Source organism: Mastigoproctus giganteus, chromosome 7, assembly GCF_048544385.1.
Source record: "Mastigoproctus giganteus isolate SK-2022 chromosome 7, ASM4854438v1, whole genome shotgun sequence".
Taxonomy (NCBI): Eukaryota; Metazoa; Arthropoda; class Arachnida; order Uropygi; family Thelyphonidae; genus Mastigoproctus; species Mastigoproctus giganteus.
In genome coordinates, this window is record NC_143581.1 from 217562866 (window position 1) to 217590633 (window position 27768).

A 27768-nucleotide genomic window follows, 5' to 3' on the forward strand; every position below is an offset into this window, starting at 1 on the left:
ACTAATGCTAATGCTAAATGACCAGCCACATAGACGCTCAAAAATGATCAAATGATGAAAATAGAGCAACAGTATTACAATTAACAAATTTAGAGGACGAAAAAGTCAATCATTTCTATCTGTACAACTCATAACAAGGTTAAATTTTCAGCGTTGAGAAGTAGTTTTTTTGTTGTTATTAAATTTAATTTAAAATTTTGTTTTGTATTTTGATAGAATAAATCCTTATTCAAAATGAACTTACAGTATTTCAACTTAATTAGATTATAGAGGCAATAAAATTCTTCTTTATTCTTCAAGTTTGTGTCGTGTATCCATTGCTTACTCTGTTTTTTTTTTTTTTTTTCCTCGGCTATATGAAAACACATGCATATTCTAAATCTTTAAAATCTGAAGAAGAGGATGAACTGTGTCAATTCATTTCGCTTCAGCTTTCCCCAAAGAGAACAACACACATACAGGGTGTCTTAAAAATACAAGGCATAATTTCAGAAATGAGTTCCTCATATGTAGACAATAAAAATATTTTATATCAACATAGTTCCGGAAATGCTTGGTTTCCGAGTTTTGACGGTCTGTCTATGACACTTAACTGTTCACATCACCTTATAGTAATTGTTCAAAATTACTATAAGGTGATTTCTGCCTGAATACAGGCCTCACATCGACGTCTCATGGACTCGGGAAGACGATGCCAAATTCCTGGCATGTTTCGTATGTCTCACAACCTGCCACAATTCGATTGCGGAGAGTTTCCACATCAGCTATCGGAGTCGAATACACCAATGACTTTAAATCGCTCCACAAGAAGAAATCTAGTGGGTTTAAATCAGTGAGTGTGGAGGCTAGGCTGTTGGTCCACCCCTCTACTTCGGGAGTCGTAGATCTTGGTCGTCCTCTGTCGGCAGCACGAGGTGTAAAGGTCCCATGTTCACAAAGGCAGCGATGGATACCTTAAAACGTTTTCCTGTCTGGACATCTTCGTTCTGGTAACCTTTCTCGTCGTTCGTGGTACAAATAACGAGCCTCCAGAGCATTGCCGTCCGCCAAACCGTACATAAAGTGCATATCCGCTTGATCCTGATTTGAGTACATGATCGGAATGGAAAACCACCAGATTCTGTCAGTACCTTGTGATGAAGGAAATCATCTGCGGGAGATAAGACATTCCGGTTAATAACTCGAGAACCAAGCATTTCCGGAACTATGTTGATATAAAATATTTTTATTGTCTATATATGAGGAATTCATTCCTGAAGTTATGCCGTGTATTTTTCAGACACCCTATATAACGTCTCCTATGATCGACTTCACAGTTTACACTAAACAGTAAAATGACATGGGCCCCGTGAGGCGATAATAGTGTGTTTCCTCCCTTATTACAGACATAATCTATACAGCACAATATGATCTAAGTCGCTGATAATTTATAACAACGACAATGTATCTTACTGTACAGATATACTGTAATATAACAATGCCTCATGATCTTCAATTTAAAAAAATTCACTTTGAAACAAATAAATAAATAAAACTGATTATTTTGCATGGACTCTCGCAAGAATGTGCCAAAAAATATTGCGGAAAATATTTTCCGCAATATTCGTATTAATCGAATGCAGATGTTTTCCAAAATATCTATACACAAACTGCTGTAGCTGAAAAACAATCTTTAGAACAATGTATTCGATTGAATAAAATCCTCACTTCCCCCCTTTACACATAATGGCATTTCCCCAGCAGATATTGCATGCTGTTGCCAGTTCCCAGAAGTTGATCTGTCATCAGCTACATGGTTATTTATTGTTTTAATGGCAATATTTCGATTATACAGTATTTTTTAGACATTCTGGAAATACAGTACATATTTCGTAACTGTTTTATAGCCCTCTGACATGTAATATAATTTTCATTGTACGTGACGCACGTTGTGATATTTTCGTATTGGTTTTTTTCCTACTAGAGGGCGCTGAAGTGAGAGAATCTGATGTAATGAGTGAAAGTAGTGGTTTTTCAGTCTTGAGAAACCAAAAATAAAATTTTAGCATACGTATTTAAAGGTAACTACTGTATTTTATATAATTTTGTTTGTTGTTGAAAATTAATTAATATTTTTTATCATGTTTATAACTTACGCTTAAAACTACTGTTTGGCTTTACATAGTAACGAACCTTGATTGTACACCAAATCAGCTGCGTCAATGCCATGAATTGTCATTGCTTATCTAAATGTTAAAAAGAAATAGTGTCGTTTTTCCGCTTTACCTTATATAATTTATACTGTATTTTATTATTATTATTAGCCATATGGTGCAAGGAAGCCTGAGACTTTCGCTGCACCAACCCCCAAAAAAAATTGATTTACCCCGAGAGAGAGAAAGAAAACAAGAAGTAGAAGGGAATCGCCAAGAAAGACTATATCCAGCTCAGGACCCTGGGTGTGATAAGCCCATACTCACCAGATGTGAACCACTGGGGTTATTTTTTATTATTACATTTTATTATATGGAATAACCTGTGGTTGTATAATGACCATTGTCGGAGCGGAATGCACTGCAACCACAAATTCGAATTGGGTCATAAATTGAAGATCAGGTGATAAAGATAGTGATAAAGAATGCATGGTATTTATGGGCTGCAGCCCAGAACCCCGTTCGATCAAAGGGCCCCCTTCCAGATAAAAAATAAATAAAAACAATTTAAATTAAAAATTTAAGAAAAAATAAATTATACAAAATTTTTTCGTATCTAGATAAAGTTTAAATCGTTGGTTTGCAACACTATTGGATTTGAATAAAATATCAATGTTTTAAATGACAGTAAATACGGCTCCGTCTTCTGTCGGTAGTCGGTAAAATCAAAATATACTTTGTCATTTGTCAATTATGCAAATAATGTGGCAACGTCGGAATGGGAGTGCAAGTCTAGCTCCTCTAAAGTGTGTTAGCTTAGCGTAACTCTCACCGTTTGACATTTGAGATTATGTACGGTACAGTATAGTTGAATATTAAATAGTCATTCTTTCGGTGAAGTGTACTGTTCAAGTGCTTCGTTTCTTCACTGGTAAGTATCAGCAAAGTTTACTAAATAAATATAAGTTAAATCACTCTCCGGAAATCTTTTGTTGGCGCATAAATTCAATCGTTTTTTGCATTTCCTCGAAATGAGCCATAATAAAAATAACTGGACACCGTTTATTTGAAGTAAGCGGTAGGCACTAGTAAGCGGCGTAAGCTATAAGCTTACTTGACAATGTAAGATGTAAAATCTTACAAATTTAAAATAAAAATAATTGTTTTGCTAGAAGTAATGTTAAAGTTTGAAGAATGCTAGATTTAGTGATGGGATAGTTTAAGCGTGAGAATTGAGAATAGTAGCAGAGGGGTAAACAAGTAATTCAAATAATATGAGAGAGCAAACAGACAGCAGGACTAAGTAAAGGGGTGCCATTTGAGAACAGGCATGAAGGGATTGCTTAAGGAAGAACAATAAGACGTGAAGCGAGATTATGCGAGGCGCCTCCTTTGATTTATGACACCGTTGGAGCCAAAACAGGAAATGAATGGACATCCAGTGTTTGCGTCAAATTAAAAACGGTGTCAGGCTGACTGATTTTTGGGTGTTGGGATACTTTTAGAGAGAAAGGTGTGAAACAAAAATGAGTGTTTTTGGAGGTTGCCGGTGGACATGAAAGGGTCATACTGCCTGCGAGAAAAAAATAAGAAAGTTCGAGAAAAGGGTTGGTTTGCATGCTAGGAAGACAGCTTGGGAGAATTGTGTTGGCAAATGGAAAGGAACGTAAATTTAAACAGAGGGGAAGGATTTGTTGGGGAAGGCATGCCAAACTTGGGGGCAAGAGTGAAGTTTAGGGAGAGAAAATTTGAGGGAAAAGAGCATTCTGTGTCTGACCTGTGTGGTCAAAGGGGAGAAAGAAGGTCATGAGTGCAGGTTGAAGTGGAGGTAGGCGAGTTTGATAATGTAGGCCCTTGTAAAGAAAATGAGCCAGGTATGTACACCTGTGAATATATCGTCTACACAAGAAGGTGCATCATGTTAAGAGTGCCCCAGAAGTGAAAGTAAGCCTGTCAGCCTCGAAAGAAAACCGGAGTGCCCCCAGCAGTGAACGCATGTCTGTCAGTCTCGAAGGAAAACCGGAGTGCCCAAGGATCTGAAGTAAGCCTGTCTGCCTCAAAGGAAAACCGGAGAGCCCAAGAAACTGAAGTAAGCCTGTCAGCCGCATGAGAAACCTGAATGCGAGGACATTGGAAGTAATGGTGAAGTCAGAAAGTAAGTCTGTTTCTTTATTGAATCCTGAACTGAAGGACTCATAACCTAGCTCTGTAAGCCATTGAGTGATAGTCCTTGTAAAAGAAAGGAACATTCCTGTTGTTAATGATTATGAATAAATTTAAGGGTGGTTCAGGAGTAGTAAAATCAAAGTAATAATGTAATGGAATTAGCAAAGAAATTATATTTATAAGGGTAGTACTGTAAGGATAGGTTAACCTATGGCATTAAATTAGGCCAAGTGCCAAACAAAGTAAAATTTTTTTAATAGATAAACCTCATGAGTAAAGAGGGATGACTAAGATATTAATTAAGGCAGAATGGGTGACCTATAAGGAATGTTATTGAGACAAGAGGGTACCAGACATAATACATTTTGTGTGTGTGAGGCTTAAACAAAGATTCTAAAAGAGTAATAAGAGCTGAAGTAAATATTATTGATGTAAGAGAAAGAAAGAAAAAAATTGGTAAGGTAAGAGAATGATTGAGTAATCATTGTGGAGTCAATTTTATGTAAAATACAACTGATACAAACTGATGTTAATAATTCTCATATTGAGAATAACTGAGAAGAGAGAGAGACAGACAGACAGACAGTGTAGTGTATTGTAGCATGGGTTACATATGTATATGAAATTAGGAAGCGTGTATGTAATTATTTGTCTCTTTTATGTAAATGCTGTATTTATGTAAATGTATGCTCATTAACAGTTTGTTAAATTTTGTAAACAAAATGTGTGGCTTTAATGTTCTGTTAACAACTGCTTTACACACCCTATAAATTGGAATTTTCTGAAAATTGTAGTCAGATTTGCATAGGTGATAAAGAGGTCAATAGGGTGTTCAGCGAATTGCAAATTTTTAGATAAGTTAATAAGAATTTTTAAGTAAATAATAAAAAAATAACCCCCTCCCACAACAACTAACCTAATATGGTGGTGGATTGTTTTTTTTAGGTTTTTTTAATTTTTTTTCAGATTAAATAAATACCTAAAAAAATGTCTGGTAGAAAATATAAAAGCGGAGCTGAAAAATGAAAAATACAATTAAATAGAGAAAAAGAAAGAAGTAAATGTGCCAAAATTTCAAAATTTTTTGTATTGGAAAATAAAAATGAGAATCTAAACGATATAGGTGCAGTAATTAGCGAAAGAGAGAATAACTTAACCGAAGAGAAACAGAAAAAAACAACAAAATGTATATAACAATAACGAAGAATTACTAGAACTAGAATCACAACCGAGAACGTCTAAAAACAATGTTGACGGACATTCAGTACCAGACAAAAATAAACAAGACCTAGACGACGACCAGTTCTCTGAAGTCTCTGTTGCTGTCTTGCAAGAAGATAGTGATAGAGGCAGAAGAGGCTTTCGAAAATGCAGAGTTGCTTGCTAAATATGTTGATGTAGGTTTGTGGCCTACACAGTTAACTGATAATTTTATTAATCACTGTCTCTCACATGAAATGACTTATTTCCAAAATAAAGATGCAAAAAATATATATCCAGTTTCAATAAGGAATTACAAAGAACAAAACAGATCATTTTCAAATAAGTACTTTACGAAAAAAATTAAAAATGGTCAATTACTGGAAAGATCTTGGTTGTGCTATTCTACCAGTATGGGAAGTGTTTTTTGTCTAGTCCTGCAAACTTTTCTCTAAAGTCCCTTTCTCAATACGCAACCAGATTCTCTGACTGGAAACATATAGGACATTGTTTAGAAAGTCACGAAAATTCTAATGAACATAAGAAATCATTGTTAGTATGGTTAACACGTAAAGAAAATAAATCTGTTATTGACAAGCAGTTGCAGGAGCAACTAAGAAAAGATACGGAATATTACCACAATGTCCTAAAACATGTTATTGCAGTGGTGAAATATTTAAGTGTAAGGGGCTTAGCATTCAGAGGTCATGAGGAAATATTTGGCTCTCCGCACAATGGTAATTTTATGGGGGCTCTGGAATTACAACATTCTGAAGGACATACAACATGGCCTTGTTAAGGGTAAATTATGTATAACTAACTTAGTAGGCTATTTTGACAGTTACTCACGAGCTGGATTTAGGGAATAATTTCAACATAGTTTATTTGGATTTTAGCAAAACATTTGATTCAACCCCTCATGAGAGGTTACTGTATAAGCTGGAACATGTTGATTACTGGTAAGATTCTAAGATGGATTGTTGAGTGGCTGTAGGGTAGAAAGCAGACTGTTGTGATTAATGGATATTCTTCCGATTGGTGTAACATCAGGAGTGTGGTTCCTCAAGGATCAGTTCCTGGACCACTGTTGTCTCATTTTCATAAATGATATTAATGAAGTTATAGAAGGCATGATATCAAAATTTGCAGATGACTTAAAGATTGGCAGAGTCATTAATGATCAGTGCCAAGCAGTGCTCCTTCAGGATAAGTTGAACAGACTTCAAAGATGGTCAGAATAGTGGGCTATATTTCAATGCTGCTAAATGCAAGGTTTTACACTCTGCGAATAGCAACCTACAAATAAATTATACACTTGGTGGGGTTGAATTAAAAACAGTGGAGGAAAAAAGTAATGTGGGAGTTACAATACAGACAGATATGAAGTTTTCTGAACAGTGTAAACAAGCAGCAAGGAAAGGCCATGGTGCCCTATCGATAATTTATCAAATGAAATCCTGCAGAGATCCCACTGTATAAAGCAATTGTAAGACTACATTTGGAATACTGTGTTCAAGTATGGAGACCTCATCTGAAAAATAACATCGAGCTTCTTGAAAGGGTCCAAAAACAGGCAACTCATATAGTGAGATCGGCAGATGGACAACTGTATGACGAAAGACTCGGATTATGTGTGCTACAGAGCTTGGCAACTAGGCACCTCAGAGGTGATCTGAATGAGGTGTATAACGCTCTGAGAGGGATTAGTAAAATATATGAGGGTGGAATTCTCACTTGTTCTAAAGAATTCAAAGATGCCCTCATAATTATGGCTAGGGTTTGCTTATCTCCTTTGCTAGCTCTCTTTATATAACTGGATAAATCCCATCCACCCCAGTTGCCTGTTTTATGTTCTGCTTTAACAAATTTTCTTCCATTTTCCTCTTATTTGTAATAAAATCATTTAGCTCCCTGTTAGTTGGATAAAATTTGGCAGAATTCCTCACATGCAAATGCAGATGCAAAATACCTATTCAATTTGTCAGCAACCTGAGCAGGATCATCAGCAGTTAAACCATTGATATCTAGTGAACTAGTGTGTTTGATCTTCCTTCTAGTGTTTACATAAGTAAAGAAGTTTTTGTTTTTTTTCCGTTGCATTCTTTGACAAAGACTGCTCACGGCGAAGTTCGGGGAACCCCTGGAGCCGCATTACAATTAACACTATGTTCTAAAGAATTCCAGAACTAGGGGTCAAATTAAAATTACAGGGGTCGAGGTTTAGAGTAGATTGTAGAAAGTTTTCTTTTAGCCAGCGTGCCATTGATAGTTGGAAAAGTTGCCCTCACAGATAGTTGAGGCTGACAGTTCGATAAATACAAATACAAAGATCAACTGGATACTTACCTGTGTTAGGAGGGAAGGATATAATTTGTGTTTTCTTAATTACATAGTTTTTCTTTTGGTCAGTGCAGCAAAAGCCTGTGGCTTCCTTGTGCTATATGGCAAAAACTATTACTATCTCCAGTCCTTAGGGACCCCCCCCCCCCTTCCTCTGAATCCAAACCTGCTCTCATAATTAGGGCTAGGATTTGCTTACCTCCTTTGCCGGCTCTCTTAATATAACTGAATAAATCCCATCCTCCCCAGTTGCTTTTTTTATGTTCTGTTTCAACAATTTTTCTTCCATTTTCTTATTTGTAATGAAATCATTTAGCTCCCTGTTAGAGTTTGAAATTTTGGCATCCCTTCCCTAAAGAATTTCTCATATGCGGATCTGGATGCAAAATACCTATTCAGTTTGTCAGCAACTTGAGCAGTATCATCAACAGTTAAACCATTGATATCTAGTGGACCAGTGTTTCATCTGCTTCTTCTATTGTTTACATAAGAAGTCTTTGCATTCTCTGACAAAGACTGCTCACAATCTGTAGCCGACTGGGTAAAGTATACCTGCCCGGCAACCCAAAGGTCGCGGGTTCGATTCCCGCCTCGAGCTTTGATCAAAGTACTGCAAAAACCTTGGGAGGTGCAATATGGCCACAGAAGCCGATGCGCCAACAACTACCAAATCAAAAAAATCAAAATCAAGCTCACAATCTGTCTTAGCCTGCCTAACCTCCTGTGTGACTTGATTGCAGACTAGTTTATATCTACCATAGGTTTCTGTTTTGCCTGATAATTTATACGCATCCCATGTATTTTTCTTCTCTGCCATGAATCTCTAAGTCATCTGACATCAGTTTGTCTAATTCTTGAACACTGCTTCTTAGTTGGTTTGAAAAGTATAGTAGCTTCTGTGGTTACTTTTAATAATTACCATTTATAATTTGCTCTTGGCAAAATCATCAGTTGGTCCCACATATTTTACAGTAGTCTTGGAAGAGACAACCATGTGTGTCTTTATAGTAAAGTTTTTCTTTTTTTTTTGTCGTATATAGAGTCCCTGTGGTCTTTTATCAAAATATTCTTTGGAATAAGCTATTCAATAGCCTAAAACAGAATACTGTAATGAGATACCAGAAGAAACATTGCAAGTGAACTTTTACTGCACAAGAAACATTAATTTATGTTTAGTGAGGTTTTAAGTGGAAATATCATTTTCCACTGTCATGTCACAAAGAAGCTTGACATAGTGAAGTGGTAAATGCAGATACATAAAGTAGTACACATTTTCGTTGACCATAGTTTGAATCACATAACCACTGAATATGGTTAATATTCTTATAACTTGTAAACTCCTGTAACCTATGTGCTCATGCCATAGTATAAACAGAAAATATTTTTTTCATTTATTTATTAATTTGAACCTTGCATTTTAAGCCCAATTTTTTTTTGCCTTACTTAGTTTTGCTTCCTTACAGTTAAAATATTTTAGATTTTTATAGTAATTACAAGGCAAACTTTGCATGCAAAACACTTTAAAGTATAAATTGGTCACCAAGGCCCTTTGTGGCAAAATATCTTATCTCTATATTTTCCCCTTTATTGTCTGAACATTGTTTTATCTGTGTTCATGCCTTCTTAGGGATTGTTTTCAACATTGAAGGAAAAATAAAGGCAGTCCCTGATGGAGATTTTCAAGTTTATCAAGTCTTAAACAGTTGTTAGGTGCAGTTAAGAAAAATTTTACCTTTGGAGTGCTCCAAAGCATTATTGAGGCCCTGTCATATCTAATCCTTGTCCAGTCTGTCAATTACACAATATGTTGAGATATTCTTGAGCACTGGAGGAGTATAATGGTACTGGTGCATCATCTTGCTACAGTATGAAGGAGTTGAAATAGTAACTCAGCTGCTTTACTTGATTAATTCACTGGACCTGTGCTGCCCACTGATAGTTTCTTAGTGGTTTGGAAGTTTTTCTTGGCTGCCCATTTGGATTCAATACATTTATTCTTTGCTTGGCCAATGTTGCTAAATGAGGCTACCCGTTGTCTGATGATGGAACCGAATAGCTCTGAAACCAGTTACAATAGTGCCTTTGAGTTTTTAATGAATAATAGATTTGCTATTGATTAAATTGAGATTAGTTACATTAAGTCAACTTGTGAAACACAGTCATTTCTGGAGTCTTGCTCTCATTCACTTGCATTTGCAGGACCACATTTGAGACATGTTCAGATATGCTATGTAATTGACATCTCTGAAAAAAAAAAAAAAAAAAAAGACCAATTCAATGAATCATTGAAATTGCTATCCATATCATGACATGAGTTGGGCAATGTTTGATTTCCTCATAATAATGAGAATTTTTCTTTGCATTAAAAATAAGTATTCTAGCTTGATTACTGAGATAAATTGTGTCCTTCCCTGAGGGAAAAATGTTCCACTTTGAAGTGCCATAAGAGCCTTGCATGTGTCCATATGTATGTTAGTAAGTTATTTGGTGACACTGGGTTTTTTTATTTTATTTTTTACCCCAGAATTGAGTAGTTAATGTCTAATTCAGAAACCCCAGAAATCTGTATTGATTTCTAGGGATGTTGAACAAGATGTTTCAATAATCAAGTAAAGAAGTGGGGTATAATTTCAAGGCAGTTGTTGAAATAGTTTGAGAAATAATGCTAATACTGTTCCATATTTCTGCCTATACTGCTGGGGAACAGTGTTGCTTTTCCTGCAACGGAGCTTGGGCTTAGACTCTTTAGAAATGACTGTTTCACAAGGTGACAATGTAACTAATCTCAATTCGGAAGAAAAACTTCCAAACACCACTTATTAGTGAGCTATTAGTGAGCAGCACAGGCCCAGTGAATTAATCAAGTAAAGCAGTTGGGTTACTATTTCTGTCTATATGCCAGGGGGCAAAATTTTCCTTTGGTCATCGATTGAGGTCACCCTGTTGTTGGATGATGGAACTAAGTATTTCTGAAACTAGTCACAACAATTCTTTTGAGTTTTTAATGAATAATAGATTCACCTACTGGGTGATGTTATTCAATTGAGATTAGTTACTTTAGGTTGACTTGTGTTAATGTAGTAATTTCTGAAGGGCCTAAGCCCAAGTTTTGTCACTGTCACAGGAGGGACATTATCCATTTGCAGTATAGTTAAATACAGAATGTAGAATGAGCATTATTTCTTAAACTAAATGCTTCAACAATTTGAAGCATTTAGTTGAGAAATATCATGATCTTGCATATCTACATGATCTTGGCATAATGCTGAGTGGCCAGAATGCTTTGCATTAAGAACACTCACTGTTGAAAAAAACCTCTTCTTACAATATAGGATTATTAAACCTTTAAACTTTGTTGTGCCTCAAACTTGTCTTCTCTCTTTCCTGTGATCATGCATGCAAACATTGGCAATGTTTCTTCTGTCATTTGATCAGTCATGTCTGCTATATTAAACCCTGTTTGGGAAAAACAACAGGTCCAAGAATAAAATGAAATATTTGAGAATAAGATATTCCATGAAAAGGACTTTGTGGCCACCTCTTGAAATTGTTTTAAGCCTTACTTTTTGCCGGAAACGCTATTAATTAGCTATGAGCACAATCCAATGATTTCTATAATCAAATGAGTAGTAGTTACTAACTATTGGTCATTCACTTATATCATTCAAATGATTTCCATAATTGAATGATTTGCTATAATCAAGTGAATCGATTATGACCTCTCTATTATGCCCATCGCTACTATTAACAGGTATTTTTATGTTAATACATTTTCTTCCTTTTTTTTCACAGCTACAGGAATTATAGCAATATATGTTTTGAAGATTGTTATATGTAGATTAAAATAACATAATAAAGCATTTGCTCTATATTAAGCAAAAACAATTTAATATGATGAGATTTACAAAAATGGTTTACTGACATTACAAATATACAAAAATCCATACACACTTATGTTGGAATATTCTCAGTGAATCTTATGTATTACTGAAGAAACAAGAAGGTTGTAGACCACTGTATTACAACGGATCATCAGAATTTGGAGATTTCTCTCTCTTCCTTTTCACTCCAATTCTGGATAAAAGAAGCAGGGTTTTCTGGTGATGTGCCTAAATCCAAGCTCGTGGAAAGAAAATACAGTATTTCCAAAAATACTTTACTTTGGAGTTTTGCCTTTAATCCTCCATTACTTCTAACCCTATATGGAACATATTCACTCACATAGAATCTGAGATGCCACAATTAGTTTTAATTGTAAAATAAATTTTAACTTTTTTTTTTTACTGAATAGCAAACAACATTCTATTATGATATGCCAAACTCAATAACAAAATATTGAAGAAAAATAGATGAAACCAATAATAATAAATAAATGATAATAATAAGAATAATAAAACACTTGTTTTTATTGTATTTTTTAGAATTGTCAAGGTCACTTACCCCCACAGAATTGAACCTTAGATGCAACAGAAATGTCTATATTTTTGTGAGCTGTTCTCATTTAGCCAGTGAAACCAAAGTTCTATGGCAGGATTAAACAGCTCTTGCTGGCACCTCATAGACTCATGAGCATAGGAGTTGAAAGATAATGTTTTTACTCACCTGGCATCTGTTTAATGCCAAACAAAAATTTACTCTCTTGTAATTTGCAGTACACTGAAATGAAAACAGAAAATATTGCATAATCATTGAGATAATATTGGTGGTAAAAGGTATGTGGGAGGGTTTGATTTCATTTATTAATTTAAACAAATTATAGAAAAATATTTAAAAGTCACATCTGTCAGATATCACATTAGCAGTATAGGGTTAAAAGTGATTTTCAACAATGATTTGAAATTGGCCAATAACCTGGGATGAAGGGAATGGGAAGTGTGAACATGCCAGAACAATAATAAATAAAACATTGGTCTTTTTGCTTTGTTCAAAAGAATACAATCTCAAAATAAAGTAGGGGATGTTACTTGCATTTTTCTTCTCCTGCCCTCTCTGAGGCCTTTAACACGTTCTTCTGCATCTGTTCTGTTTGTTCAGTGACAGTGTTCATTTTCACAGCAGTGCCTTCATTTTCCAGTATTGACTATGTAGCTGTATGTTTCTTTCACTTATAGTTGTACTGGAGGAAATTCACTTGGAGCAAGATAATTATACCATGAACACTTTTCCAATAGAAACTTGCTGAATTGTTGAGCGTTTGTGCCCATTGATAGGCATTTTAGGGTGACATTTCTTTGCACTGCAAGGAAATGTCATCAAAGAAATTGTGACTGCAAGCCTACCATCAAGACATTAAAAACAAAATTCTTGATGTGGTACATGAAGATCACAAATAAGTGCCCAACAAATTGGCACTGCTCTACAGGCTCCCCCACATGTTTGGCACATTCTATGGGTATAGCAACTGTATATCTTCCATCTGCAAAAAGTGGAATCATTGATCCCAGTAGAACTATTCTTGATAACAACAGTTCTGTAAAAGGCTCATCCATCATCCCAATATCTTGGCAATGTGAGTTGGATATTGTTTATTAAGGAAGCAATAAAAGAATGGGATGGAATCATTAACTTGAAATTGCACAAGTGGACAAGTATTTCAAGTATTTATGTTTACTATGCGGGATCCAGGGTTTCCCCTATACGCCGCTATATCTTCTTACAGCATTTTGCTAAGCCGGCACAAAAAAAAAAAAAAAAAAAAAAAAAAATGTTTCTTTCGAAATAAATGTTTGTACTCTTTACTATATATTTGTGTTTGTTCTGTTGTATGTTGTAAGCCGGCTCCTGGCATTTTGCAGTCTAAAGGCAGAAGCAATTTCCTTCTGCCCCCAGACTCCCGTCCCTAACCACGAGGAGGTAGCCAGGGACTACTATCATTTTATGGATGCCAAGGCATCCTAAGTGATGGGAAGGGTAAAAGAGGGATAACTGATAGAAGAAAGGAAAGAAAGGAAGAAAGTAACATAAAATAACGGAGGGCAAAATTTGTCCTCCATACCAATAACATTTACTTATATATGGTTATACAAAACCAAAATAATACACCTCAAATAACTTTTCTGAGGGGGCCTAAAGTCAACACAACTAAACATAATTATTTAACACAACTTCACAAGTCCCGACGTCCACTAGGACTTTGAGACTCGCGAAACCATGCCATGCTATGAAATTTCCCTTAGGAAAGTATTCTCTTTAGGGAAAATAAAGAAAATAATATTCCAACAAGAATTAATGATGACAAAATAAAATGATTGTTACAACATAAAATAAGCTTGCATCCAATTAACCCACAGTTAACAATTATCTACTCAATCTGTAATTGTTGGTCTGTCAATTTTTTTTTTTTTTTTTTTAGTATAACTTACTTTTTTTTTTTTTTTTTTTTTTTTTTTTTGACAGTATAACCAACTATAAAAACACTATCTGAAGGGACAAAACAAGTCTGCCGACAATACAATCCTCACTCTCAAGGACAGTTTTCTCCGAAAAAGGGATAACAATACCAAAATAGATTTCTAATTAAGATTTTAATAGATTACAAAAAATATGTAAGTTGTTATTCATTAATTTTTTCAAAATTAAAACAAAATTACAAGTATGGTTTTATCATCCTAAATTTTTTTTTTACCAAAGGAAACCATTACTTTCTTTTAATAAATATGTTTCTAAACCACTAGTCCAGAAGAAATCATATTCTTTCTCCGCCGAAACACTTTTTCAGCGAAGGAAGAAAAAACACCAAGATTCTCCAGAGTTGAGATTAACATCGGAAAGTCATCTTTAGAGTAAACATTGGTCTGAAGTTGAAGAGGAAATCTTAAGTCTGAATATAATATACAGTTCAATATAATGTGCTCTACTGTCTCCACCTCACCACATAGGCAATTAGGGGAGTCAACCAGACCAAGATCAAAAAGCTTAGAATTTATACTACCATGGCCTGAGACAAGAAATCCAACATTTAGTCCTAGAGAAAACCAGAGACGACTGGATTGATTGATAAACTCCACTGTTTGAATAAACCCAAATGTCTGTCTACCTTTTATATCAAGATTCCATTGTTCCTGCCAAGCAATTTTAAAATGAGCTCTCAGTCGTGCAATTTCATCTTTCTTAGTTGATGTCAGATCATTTGTAAATTGTTCTACTTGAACTGCAAGACCACGATTTTTATGAAATAACAAGAAACTTTGATAAACTTCAAATTTAACTGGAAGTTTCCCATTTATAACTAATAATGCTGAAGTAGAGACTGTACGACAAAGACGCGAGATAGCAAGAAGAAAAAAGCGCTGTGCCTGCAAGAGATATTTTTCAACCATTTTTGTAGAACATTTGTGTCCCCAGGCCCCAGCAGCATAACAAACTATGGGAAGAAAGATACATTCATAATACCTTCTTAAGACTCTAGGTTTTAAACCCGAAGAACATTTTATAATTTGAATTAGTTTGCTGGTTATAATCCTAATCTTCTTTAGTATATATTTTGAATGTTGGATAAAATTTAACTTATCATCCAATATGACTCCAAGATATTTATATGAAGTTACAAATCCTATGGAGTGATCACATAATTTAATAGTGGGAGGTCTATTTACATCAAGCCGCCCCTTGAACAGCATCTGCTTGGTCTTTGAGACTGAGATCTCAAGTTTATGCAATTTGCACCAACAATTAAGATCAGAAAGGGCCTCATTGGCACGTTCCTCCAATTCCTGTCTGGAATTACCACGGATTAGAACAACCAAATCATCGGCGTAAGCAATTTTATTTCCATACTGTAAATTTTGTTTGAGCCACCCGTCAAGGACCACGGACCAACAAGTCGGGCCAAGAATGGATCCCTGGGGGCAGCCACGGGTAACCTGTCTCATAACGGAACCAAATCCTGAAGAGACAACAATGTTCCGGTTTGTAAAGTAACTAGTGATTAATTTGTACACTGGGATGGATACCCCAGCCTCCCGGAACCTCACAAGGACACTTTGCCACCATACAGTGTCAAAGGCCCCGGCGAAGTCCACGAAGAGACCGAGGACGTATTTACTGTCAGAGGCAGCTACATAATCGAGGGTGGCTTTAATAGCATCCACCGTCGAAAAACCTTTATGAAAACCATATTGATTAGAAGCATTGAGGAATCGAGACAGATAGTTTCTCTGGAAACGAACTAATATCAACTTTTCTAGGATTTTGCCAAATACTGGAAGAAGAGCTATCGGTCTATAAGAAGAAGCAATATGAGCTGGTTTGTCCAGATTTTTAAGAAGTATTTTCAAATTTGCTATTTTCCAAGGGGCTGGGAATATGCCATTTTCTAAACAAGAATTCATTAAATTTTTAATTATTACCGGGCAAAGTTTCCAGATTCTTTTTAATATAGATACTTCTATAAGGTCCAAACCTGGACATTTTCCTGTACTTAAAGAATCTATAGCCTCATCAAGCTCTACATGCTCAAATGGCTCCTCCAAGTCTTGGCCCAAGTAAGTTAAATGTTCCAATCTCAAAGCTGTTTGAGATGAACTTTCAGAAATAGTAACGTCCTCCTTAATGATCTCATCCAAAATTAAGTTTATTGTCTCACTCCAAGTAAGAGTTTCTGTATTATCTGGCTTTAAAATTGAGGATGTAATTAAACCAGGATGTATTTTTTCTGCAACCAACCTATAAGCGACCCCCCATGGGTCCTGATTTAGGCTTTTAGAAACTAAAAAGTTCCACGAATTCTGTTTATTTTTATAGATTTTGTTATAATATTCCCTTCTTGCTGTTTTATACATGTCGTTTAATCTCTGCGATTGTACAAGAGGAACATTAGCTCGTCTAGACCTCTGATAAGTCCTTCTCGCAGCCGTCATGGCTGATCGGAGAACACCAAGTTCCGGGGTCCACCACGGGACCGAAGCTGGTCTTCGCCGTCTTTTCTGCAATGCTACATCACAAACCGAAGAAATCAACTTTGTCAATTCCTCAGCGTATGCAGTAGCATCAAGAGAGGAAAGTTTAGAAATAAGCAAATTTGTGAAGGTATCCGTAATTTTCTTGTCAAAAGGGGACCAATCTATATTAACAGTTTTGTATCTAGGAAAGTTTGCAGAACATCTATATGCAACAGTAGAATGAGACAAGGAAACTCTAAAAGTAATAGTATTATGGTCACTGCCTGTCCAAGCAGAATGAACTGTCCATGAAAAAATGCCATTTCCAAACGTACTATTTGTTAAAGTCACGTCAATAGAAGACTGACCCGTCGAAGACACAAAGGTTGGAATTGAATTTGGAGAATTCCAAACTGTAAGATTTTTGGCCACAATAAGTTCTTCAAATAATTCACCCTTATGATTTGGGGTGAAAGATGACCAGAGTTGGGAAGAAGAATTTGCATCTCATTATTAAAACTGGACGACCAATAAGATGCTGAAGAGCGAAATCTAAATAGTCTAAAAAGGGGTCGATCAATTGCAAATCTTGAGAGCAGCGCATGTAGAGGGAGATGGCGAAAAATTCCCCAAAATCTCCCTCTAAACATGCACAAACTGCATAATCTGAACACAAAAAATTTATTCTTGTTACCACCAAAGTTGGGTCCGCCACCACCAGAGCCGCCCAAATTCTAGCTCTGGCATTCCCGCCAGTGCCAACATGTTGAACATTTGATTGAACTATTCTACTAGAGAAAGGAAAACCTTTTACCACTCCTTTATATGAATATACTTCTTGTAGGCCTAAAAGAGAAATATTTTTATCTATGATTATTTTTGATAATTCGTTGGAAACAGATAGGGAACGTTGACAATTTAATTGTACTACCTTTAGTTGTGTTACTGAAGAATTTTGGGTCAAATTATTGAACATAATTTATTCGTGATTTTACAACCTGTTGAGCCCGGATAAATTCCGGGCATTTTACATCCCTGTACGAATGGTTAAAATCTCGCTTTTTTAACTTGCAGTTACAACAACTAGGAGGAGATTCTTTGTTTTTACAATCATCAAATTGGTGGCCCTGCTGACCACAGTGACCACATGTGTTTATAGTATGCTTACAATATTTAACCGAGTGGCCAAAACCTAAACACCTAAAGCATCTTGACACAATTGTGAAATCTTTCACTGTGTGTGCCGTCCAGCCCAAAAAGATTCTACTATTATTTCTCATTAATTTATCTCTTATTTTAGGTGACACCTCAAAAACTAAATGATCATTATTTTTATTCTTTGATTTGAATCTAAATCTAATATTTATATTTTCTTTGGACTCTTGTTCTGTTATATTTAATTCACTAAGATTTTTTTCATATAAGTCTTCAAGGAAATCATCATTAGAAAACTCTTTTAAAATGTCAAACACAACCAATGTTGGATTATTCTTTCTAGGCTGCTCAATCTTTAAGTTATAATCATTAAATTTTTTACAATTTTGAATTTTATCTAAATCATTTTTTGTTGCAGTTTCTATTATAATACCCTTTTCTCTAAGCTTTCTAATAGATCTTATCTTCACTTTCTTTAAATCAGATTTAAAGTCCTTAGATACTAATTGTTTTACTTCTTCACTTGTTAAGGTACAATTTTCCTTTGTCTTAACAAAGATTACATGGTTTGTCTCAACCCCTAGGGGAGGAGGAACCAATGTGGGTGTAGTTTGTAATTTATTATTAGAGGCCACTGCAGTTGCAAAAGTATCGCCACTTGTAAGAGACTGCATACTTTCAGTAATTAATTCTTTTACGTTATCTATTGGAGGGGTGAACTTATAAGCCCCTGTCTCCAGAAGTTTCTCTTCTAACTTATCAAAAATTTTAAGAATTTCCAAAGAATACTTACTTGTAATTTTAGGAATCCCATTTATTAATTTATTTAACTTATCTTTTAACTCGTATGTATATTTAACTAAATTAGCCATCTTATTATCCTCCTTACAAGAATATATAGGAGAAGATTCCACTCGGCTTGAGGGAGTCCTAACCTTACTTGAAGAAACTGTTTCCCCATAAGTAATATTAGAATCAATTTGACTGTCATCATGAGAAGTAGTATTTGCTCTGGGTAATTTTTCCAGAGCTGGAACTGCCGACCTTGATGGTTTGGCAACAGAAACATAAGAAGATGATCCTGACTCTGAGGAACTCATTACTCATACAAATACTACAGAAATATATATACTCACTTACTTTAATTAATTAGATTAACTGTAAACCCCCAGCAACTCTAATTAAAAAAAAAAAAAGTCTCTATCTCCGGCCCTAATGCACCAAAGTTCATCCAAATTGGTGAAGGAAGTCCTCAGGGCACGAACTGTACATACACTAAGTTCCAGAAAAATTGGATCTTTATTCTGCCAGAGACAGGAAATTCAACTAAAAACCACTCCCTGTTTTAGGTTATGGCAATTTACTTCATTCATATTAATGGCATCAGTTAATCCCAAAAGACAATTAGCTTCAAACTAATATCGTAGTGTAACTATGTTTCCTGGTCCAAAGTACAGATGAATCCCTCCACTGGAATCAGAATGTCTGACTTAATCAAACTGTGATCTTTGAATTTAACTTATTTTTTACAAAATAGCTGCACACAATAAAGCAACCATTAAAACAAAATGGCACACACTATTCAACGTTCCCGCCAAAATTCTCACTCAACACTACAAAAAAAGCAATATGGCAACTAAAGAGAACTGTAATGGTAAGTGGCAGCCATGTTTGAATGCTAAATGTTACTGCATTTAACGCTAGAATCCTCAGGATTATAAACGTTCAGTGAGAGGCAACCCCTTCACCAAACGTAACAAGAAAGGTATCCACTAACTCACCTGACTTTAAACTTCTCTAAACACTTATTTCCACTTAGGGGGAAAGTCCTATAAAGCCAGAAGAAATGAAAATCCAAGAGCTAACTCTATTACCACTTCACTCAAGAACCACCAGTAAAAAAAAAAAAAAAGTGGACAGAAGAAATCTGTGTTATAATAGTAAAGGTCCATTGAAACCAGTTCTCTGTTATAATCCAGTGTAATCTTATTGGCCATCAGTTGAGCCACATTCTTCCACGGCAACTGTTCAGCCAAGCTTAATGGCACTTTTTTTTGGAGAATATTTTGCTTGGATTGTTTAAAGATCTCCTTCAGACAAGATATGACATGCTCCTGCCCATTTGGGCTGACAACCAAGGACTTCCCCAGATTCTTCCTATCGATTCAGATGGATACTCTGTCACTTGGCCAACATGGTCACATGATTTGAATCTCTTTGACTATTCCCTGTGGGATCATTTAAAGAGACTGGTGTGAGAAACTGAAGCTCCAAATATTGCACAAATTAATAGAATGCAGCTGTGAAACAATCCACACCACTGCAGGAATGTTCAAAGGTGTTTGGCAGTCACTAATTCTGTTAGCTGAGGTCATTCAAGTTCAAGAGAAATGACTCAACTTTCAAATAAACTATTTTTGGATACATATATATGGCTTTTTTAATTTTGGAACCTAGAATATGTTGTAGAACTTTATTCTGATACTTTGGAAACACTATATTTGTATATATAGCTAAAATGCACTGTGAATGAATATTACATGGATAGATTGGTTGTTTTCTTTCACAAATAAAATCAGTTTGTATTCATTTTACAACTACGAAAATTTTCTTGAATTAACTCAGCGACAATAGAACTTTCCATTGAGATAATATGTATTCAGGAGTTTGTGGATAATGATGCGAATCAGAGCACAAGCTCAAGCCTTCAGGTCAGAAGTTTGGTTCTGTTGCTAGAATGATCGAATCATCTTCAAAATAAAAACTGCATACAGAAATGCATATAATTTTTAAATTATTTTAGTGCCTACATTGAAGAATTGTGCATACATCCTTCTAGTCGAGTTGTCAGTGAAATGAAATAACAACTCAACTACTAGGAAGTGTGGATCACATGATTATCAGTATTGTCAGCTAGCATAGGCAATGATCACTGAAAGAAAAAGTGAATAAAAAGGTAAATGGGGTTATAATGCCACTGATGTGCAGAACAGATATCCAAATGTACTCTGTGCTTTAGATCATGTTTTGTTTTCTACATTCATTTAACCAAAGCACAAGTTTATCCCATAAAAGATTTGATGAAAATAAAAGTTTGATTACCTGTATTTAATATTTTCATACAGATCTTTGAGGTATTCTCTAAATACAGGTTCTTAGCATGGATTAATTAATTTATTACTTAAATATCATGAAGATTGATAACATTATTACAGTGCTTATAGACTTGTTAAAATGGATGGTATACATGTATATGTAATTTCAATGGAAACCAAAAATAATCATGATGGTAACGCTGAAGACAAAACTGATTTTAGTAAAATAAACTAGTTATTTGCCTTGCAGCAGTTTTTGTCTTCCCTTATTGGCATAACTAGTAACTTTCTGTGGCCTTCATAGTTCAGTAGTAGATATAAAGTATAAAATATGTGAGATAATTGTTTGCACGATATTAAACATATGATTTAGTTATTTTAGGAATCTATTGTTTCAGATTTTTGCTCATCATGGCTGCAAGTATCTATTTGATTAGAGTGTTTCCCCTTCATCGAATGGGTGGTTCTTGCCTTAGAGTATCAACTAAGGGAACAACCCCCTTACTAATTCGAACACAGTTCTTGGCCAATGATATTCGTTCAGGATTCAGAAGAGCTGCTCGCCGTAGAACATTAAAAGAGATTGCAATGGCACCAGCTGGAGAATCAGGTAAGGTTACATTATTGATGAGAGATACATCTGTTATTTGTGTTTTACTTTCAAATTAAAAAATGTGTTAGTTTAAAATAGTTAAAATTGACTTTAACAATGATCAATTGTTGAAAAATAACCATAACTTATCTACCCCAGGTTTTTACTTTTTGAAACCTGAGTGTTTCCTGATATCAATCAAAATGATACTGAGATATTACAGATGGTTCCTTGATATTTAATTTCTGCCATGTATGTTTCTGTTGGTTACTTATAATTGGTACTAACAGCTAATGAATGTACATTATTTTGACCTTTGATGTGGTTTTTTTTTTTTTCCCCCAACATTTTAGAATTCCTGATTGTTAGGCTTTTCATTCCCAAATTTCTGTAACCCAGAATAACATAATGAAACTATTGGGCACAGTTAGGTTACAGTAAATGGTCCACATTAATGATTAATTTCTTTCTAATTTTTAAAGAAGAGTATATGGAGATTATATTCCCTACCTCAAAAGTTATATATCTTGGCATATTTTTCCCAGGGTTTTCCCTAGTTACGCAGGTTGCTTCTGCAGCCTCACTCCTGTCAAAGAGTAGTAGTAGTGGTGGTGGCATGTGATGCAAGAAAGCATGTGTATGAGCTTATGCAGCATCAGCCAAAAAAAAAAAAAAAATCACACCATTCCCTCCAAATGCCTGTCCAGTTTCTCCTTAAATTGATTCAACATATCAACTTCCACAACAACAGATGGAAGTTTGTTCCAGCAATTAACCACCCGCTGGCTAAAGGCAAATTTCCGCACATCTATTCTACATCTGTCTTTTCTTAATTTGAATTTATGCCCCCTTAGGTTCGTAATCTGAACAAGTGGAAGGATCCCATCAGAATTCAGCGTGCTGAACCCATTCAAGGCCTTATACGCCTCAATCAGATCACCGTGCAGGTGCCTAGTCTCCAGCCACTGCAATTTGCAGAACTTAAGCCTCTCTTGGTAAGAGGATCCCTTCGTTCCCCTCGCCAATCTTGTTACCCTTCTCTGTACTCGCTTGAGCAAATCTACATCCTTCCTAAAATGAGGCCTCCAGACCTGTACGCAGTACTCAAGGCATGGCCTGACCATTGCCTTATACAGAGGGACAATCACCTCCTTTTCCCTGCTAGCAAAATTCCTATATATCATTGACAAAACCCCATGACCTGCCCTGGCAGCCTGTCTGCATTGCTCAGAAAACTTCATATCTGACTGCACAATTACTCCCAGTTCTTTTTCATTTTCTACCACCTTAAGTGTAGTACCACACAGTTGGTACGTTTCTCTGAGGTTACTTCTACCCATATGCAGTACTTTGCATTTATCAAGATTAAACTTCAGTTGCCGCTTCTTAGCCCATCTGCCCAAATTATCTAGATCCTGTTGCAGTAGCACACTGCCATTACTGTCATTAACAACCCTGCCAACCTTTGTATCATCTGAAAACTTCAACACTAAGCCTGATATACCTTCATCAATATCATTGATAAATGTACAAAACAACAGAGGACCCAACACTGAACCCTGTGGGACTCCACTAATAACATTAGTCCACGAAGAGCAGCACCCATTAATTACCACCCTCTGTCTTCTCCCACTCAACCATCCTTTTATCCATTGTAGAAACTTACCCTAAATACCATTCTGCTCCAATTTGTACAATAGTCTTCCATGCACAACAGTGTCAAAAGCTTTCCTGAAATCCAAATACATGATATCAAAATTATTTTTTGCATTCAGTTCCTTTATAAACACATCATAATATTCTATCAGATTTGTCAGACAAGACTTTCCCTTAACAAACCCATGCTGTGTCTGAATTATTTCTACAGTCTTGTCTAGATGATCCTGCAATGCATCTTTAACCAGTGACTCCATTATTTTACCCGGAACGGAAGTTAAACTAAATGTATACCACTTGACTTTCTCTAATGACTCAAAGTGAAAGAAGTTTTAAAAGAAGTTAGTGAAATTGAGGGAATAGAAAGGATATTCCATTTGAAGGATTCATTTTTTATTAGAAATCATCTCACCAACAGTGTGCTTGTTCACACTATATTATCAGAGAGGCAATTTCTGATGGAACACCTTCTCTACTCTCTCAATTTGCCTCCAAACAATTTCTTTGTTTCTAATTATGAAAACTATGCTAAACGAGAAAAATATATGGGTCTTTGGAGGAAGTTCAGTATGTCAAGAGCACTAAAATCAGTATAAAATTAACATTTTTACACACTTTAGATTTTTACCTATTTTAGCTTTCATTATTTAGCAAGTGGTTTTATTATAAAAATAAAATATAAAATCATGAAATAAAATGTTATTGTTACAATTATATTAATGATTTATTGCTATAATAATTTCTTTCAAGTCCAAATTGTTTGCCTGTTACATATATATAAAAAAAGTACATTAGATACTATACTCTTCATAGTTAGTTTTTGAAAACTTTCAGAGGTCTGAAGCTTTATGCTCTAAACTACTTATATATATATTTATAATTATATTAGTGATAAAAAAGAAAAGAAAGTTAAAACGACAGTAACTGTAACTAATATTTATGGATCAATGCAGTTGCAAGCAATCATGCAATACACCCATAATGTCTATAAAATATTAAAGATAATAGAAAAAGTAAATCTAGATTTACTTTTTCTATTATCCTTAATATTTTATATATATATATATATATATATATATATATATATGTATATATAACTTATACGTAACACACTAATGCAAATATATCTGTGTAACTCAGCAGCTATCAGTCTGTATTTACAAATTATTATATAATGTATTGTTTATTGGCAAATATAGCAGCTGAGGCTACACTGTTTACCTGTAAATAATATATTATTGGCAAATGTAACAATGGCACATTACGTGGTTAACTGGAATGCATTCTACTTCCAATTAATTAGGTAACCATTGATTTCACCTGTTATATAACTGGTAATTGAGATATTGCCTTAATAAATGTACAACTGACCATTGATTTATTTCTCATCATGTGACAAATGTCTATGAATTTTAATATAAATATAAGAAATGGGCTTAATTTCTTAAATATAAGAAAGTGTGGCACATGACTCAAAGATTTTCATGTATTTCAGCATTCACAATAGGAAAAGGTGCTTTAGCTGGTGCTTCAGCTTTTGGTCTTGGAGCTTTGTGCTATTATGGTTTGGGTTTATCTAGTAAAGCTGGTGCCCTTGAACAATCTATGTAAGTGTTTGTTTTTCTAATTATAAATTTTGACTTGAAGAGCTTTATAAGCAAAGTGAACATAAAGCAATATTTTGTCAATATTATTAAATTTAGATTTGATAATACTAGATGTATAAGCATCTTATTGAAGTGCATATTATATACTTTGATTGTAGTGTATTTTAACAAACAAAAAAACAAAATTTCAACTTTTCACTTCTGAATTGGAAGGTTGAAGTAATTATCTGCCAAATTTGTTTCGCTAATCAAAATTAAGCTTATTGATAGCGATTATTGAGGGGGAAAAAACTGTTTCATTGTTTATTATGATCTTTCACTTATGCTCTTTCAATTGTTATTTATTATTAACCAAAATACGTTGTAAAGCAGTTCTCTGTAAACCTAATATCAGAATTTCAATATTCATCATCATCATCATCTGCAACTGACTGTTTCAGAAATAAGCTTATTAAATGCTAAAATTTAATAAGCTTATTTCTGAAACAGTTAGTCGCAGATGATGAATATTGAAATTCTTGATTAAAGCTGATATTAAGTTCACAGAGAACTGCTTTTCTGCATATTTTGGCTAATATTAAATATCAATTGTAGTGGTTCAGTATGATTGGCTGCAAAGTAATGTTACATCCTGCAAGCAAATCCATATTAACTGAGTATTATCTCATCTGGACATAAATTTGGATTTGTGACTAGGGCACTTATTATGTACCATTGGTTTTTAGATTGCTGCCTACATAACTTGTTAGAGGTGCATTACGAGATCAGTGTTCTTGATCCCCTTTCGCCTGGTGGGTCACCCCCACTGCGAGCTATCAACTCCCACCCCCCAGGACAAGATGGGCATCCTGAACTCGGGGTCCCCTCGCTGTCCCCTTTCACAGGTGGGTATTGTCCCCCCACTACTATTGCCCCCCCACCATCCTTCTACCTGTTTGTTTTCCCTCCACTTCCTATACCCCACTGTCTCTTCCCGATTTCACTTTTTTTTCCTTTTTTTTTTTCACTGGCCTCTCCCTGCCTGTAGCCTTGGCTATCTTAGGGTTTGCCCTGCCAGTGCTTTATACTCCCTACTGCCCAGCCTGCCTCCTCGTGGCACTGGACAATAAGTAAACTAGAGGTTTTTGTGTGAAAACAGAGGTCCCTAGGCTAAGAGGCCGGATGAACAACATAACCCACACTAACACTTCACGAACAGTCACTGACTAACATAAATCTGGCTTTTGCAGAGTTTGTATTCATCACATTGCTTGACACGGAGTTGTAGGAAACCCCCAGAGCCACATTGCAAATAACACTATACATTGTTCTGATTAAAAATTATGATGCTAATGCACATTAGTTCTGTTATAGCATTTTGTATCTTGTATTCTTGTGGTTCCTATTAGGGATACAAGCACAAGATGCAAGGGAAAGGGATGAGTCCTTTGTAAATTATGTATATATTTTGGCTTCAAATAAATTATTATTATTTTTTCTTCTCCTTATAGAGAAGAAAAATAATAACAGAAAAAAAAAAAATTAAATTATTATTATTATTGCCTTAGCTGTTTGCTATTTTATGGCAGTTCATTCCTTTATGTCAATATTTTTTATTTCTGTGTGATAACAGAAGTTATTTCATCTGCTAATTTAGGAAAAAAAAATTTCAGAATATTAAATATTATTTATTCTATTAGGATGTGGCCACAGTATGTAAAGGACCGAATAAAGAACACATATATATATTTTGGTGGAAGTATTCTGCTCACTGCAGCTTCAGCAATAGCAGTAAGCCGATCCCCAACCATGTTGAACCTTATGATGAAGAACTCCTGGCTTGTAAGTTTTTCATTGCTTATTTTTTTAATAATAACAATTGAGTTGTTTGAAAAATATTATGAAATTACATTTACTTCATATAAATGCCAGACTCCTCTTATATGCCCTTCTATTAGCACACTGACTGTGAAATGCCTGGGTTTGGGTCCTGTTTAGATAAGGAATATCTTTATGGCCTTTTTTTAATCCACAGAGAGTTATTAATGAATTAGTAGTAGTCCTGTGTATGATTATTTGGTTTTGTTCTGCCCGAAGTTTGATTTTTAAAATTGTGAGAATAGACATACTGACCATAGAATACACATATTTACAAATGTGGTATACTAATACCTTGTGGCCTCAGCTGAGCATTTCTTATTGTCTAATTGTTAATTTTTAGTTGTTCATTGCACGTATAGCAAAGTAGGAATAAATAGAACAAATTTTGATTCTAATTCAGTTAATATTACAGTGCCTTATCTATAATTAGACTAATAAAATATTTCTACATAGAATAGGCATACTGACCATAGAATACATGTTTACAAATGTGGTATACTATTACCTTGTGGCCTCAGCTGAGCATTTCTTATTGTCTAATTGTTAATTTTTAGTTGTTCATTGCACATATAGCAAAGTAGGAATAAATAGAAAAAATTTTGATTCTAATTCAGTTAATATTACAGTACCTTATCTATAATTAGACTAATAAAATATTTCTTATGCCCTAGATCAATAACTTATTTACAATAGGCAAAGCCTGTTGAATGCAACAGAAGACTTCAGATATTATAACTTTGTGTATTTTATTTTAAAAAAGAAAAAATAGTCACATTGGAATTTATTTTTGGCTGATTTTAATCTTTTGGCTACAAAATAAATTTTTGTAATGTGCTATTTTTGTATATATCTGTAAAAATTAGCTATATCTTTATAGATAAGAGGTTAATTTTTTCCAGGGTTATTTAGTATGTAAGTAGATATTGGTTACATTTGATTTGCAGTCTTTGAAAATGCAATTATTTGTAATTAAACCTGAACAGTTTTGACAAAATCAACATATACTTTTGTTTGATATAAAATAAGCAAAGTTCATCAAATCTGTGAAAGGTGGTTCAGATATGAAATGAGATGTTTTATTACGTG

At 34.8% G+C, this 27768-nt stretch overlaps 1 protein-coding gene across 1 annotated transcript in view; it reads left to right on the forward strand.

The window, feature by feature from the left end:
• Nucleotides 1–1969: 1969 nt before the first annotated feature.
• Nucleotides 1970–27768, forward strand: part of LOC150083683 (growth hormone-inducible transmembrane protein-like) — a 43156-nt gene continuing 17357 nt past the window's right edge. Inside the window, exons 1-4 of the mRNA XM_090378124.1 lie at nt 1970–2060; nt 21366–21577; nt 24711–24822; nt 26502–26643. Coding sequence (XP_090234250.1) covers nt 21379–21577; nt 24711–24822; nt 26502–26643 — 453 coding nt within the window. The 5' untranslated portion in view covers nt 1970–2060; nt 21366–21378. The remainder of the gene's footprint in view (nt 2061–21365; nt 21578–24710; nt 24823–26501; nt 26644–27768) is intronic.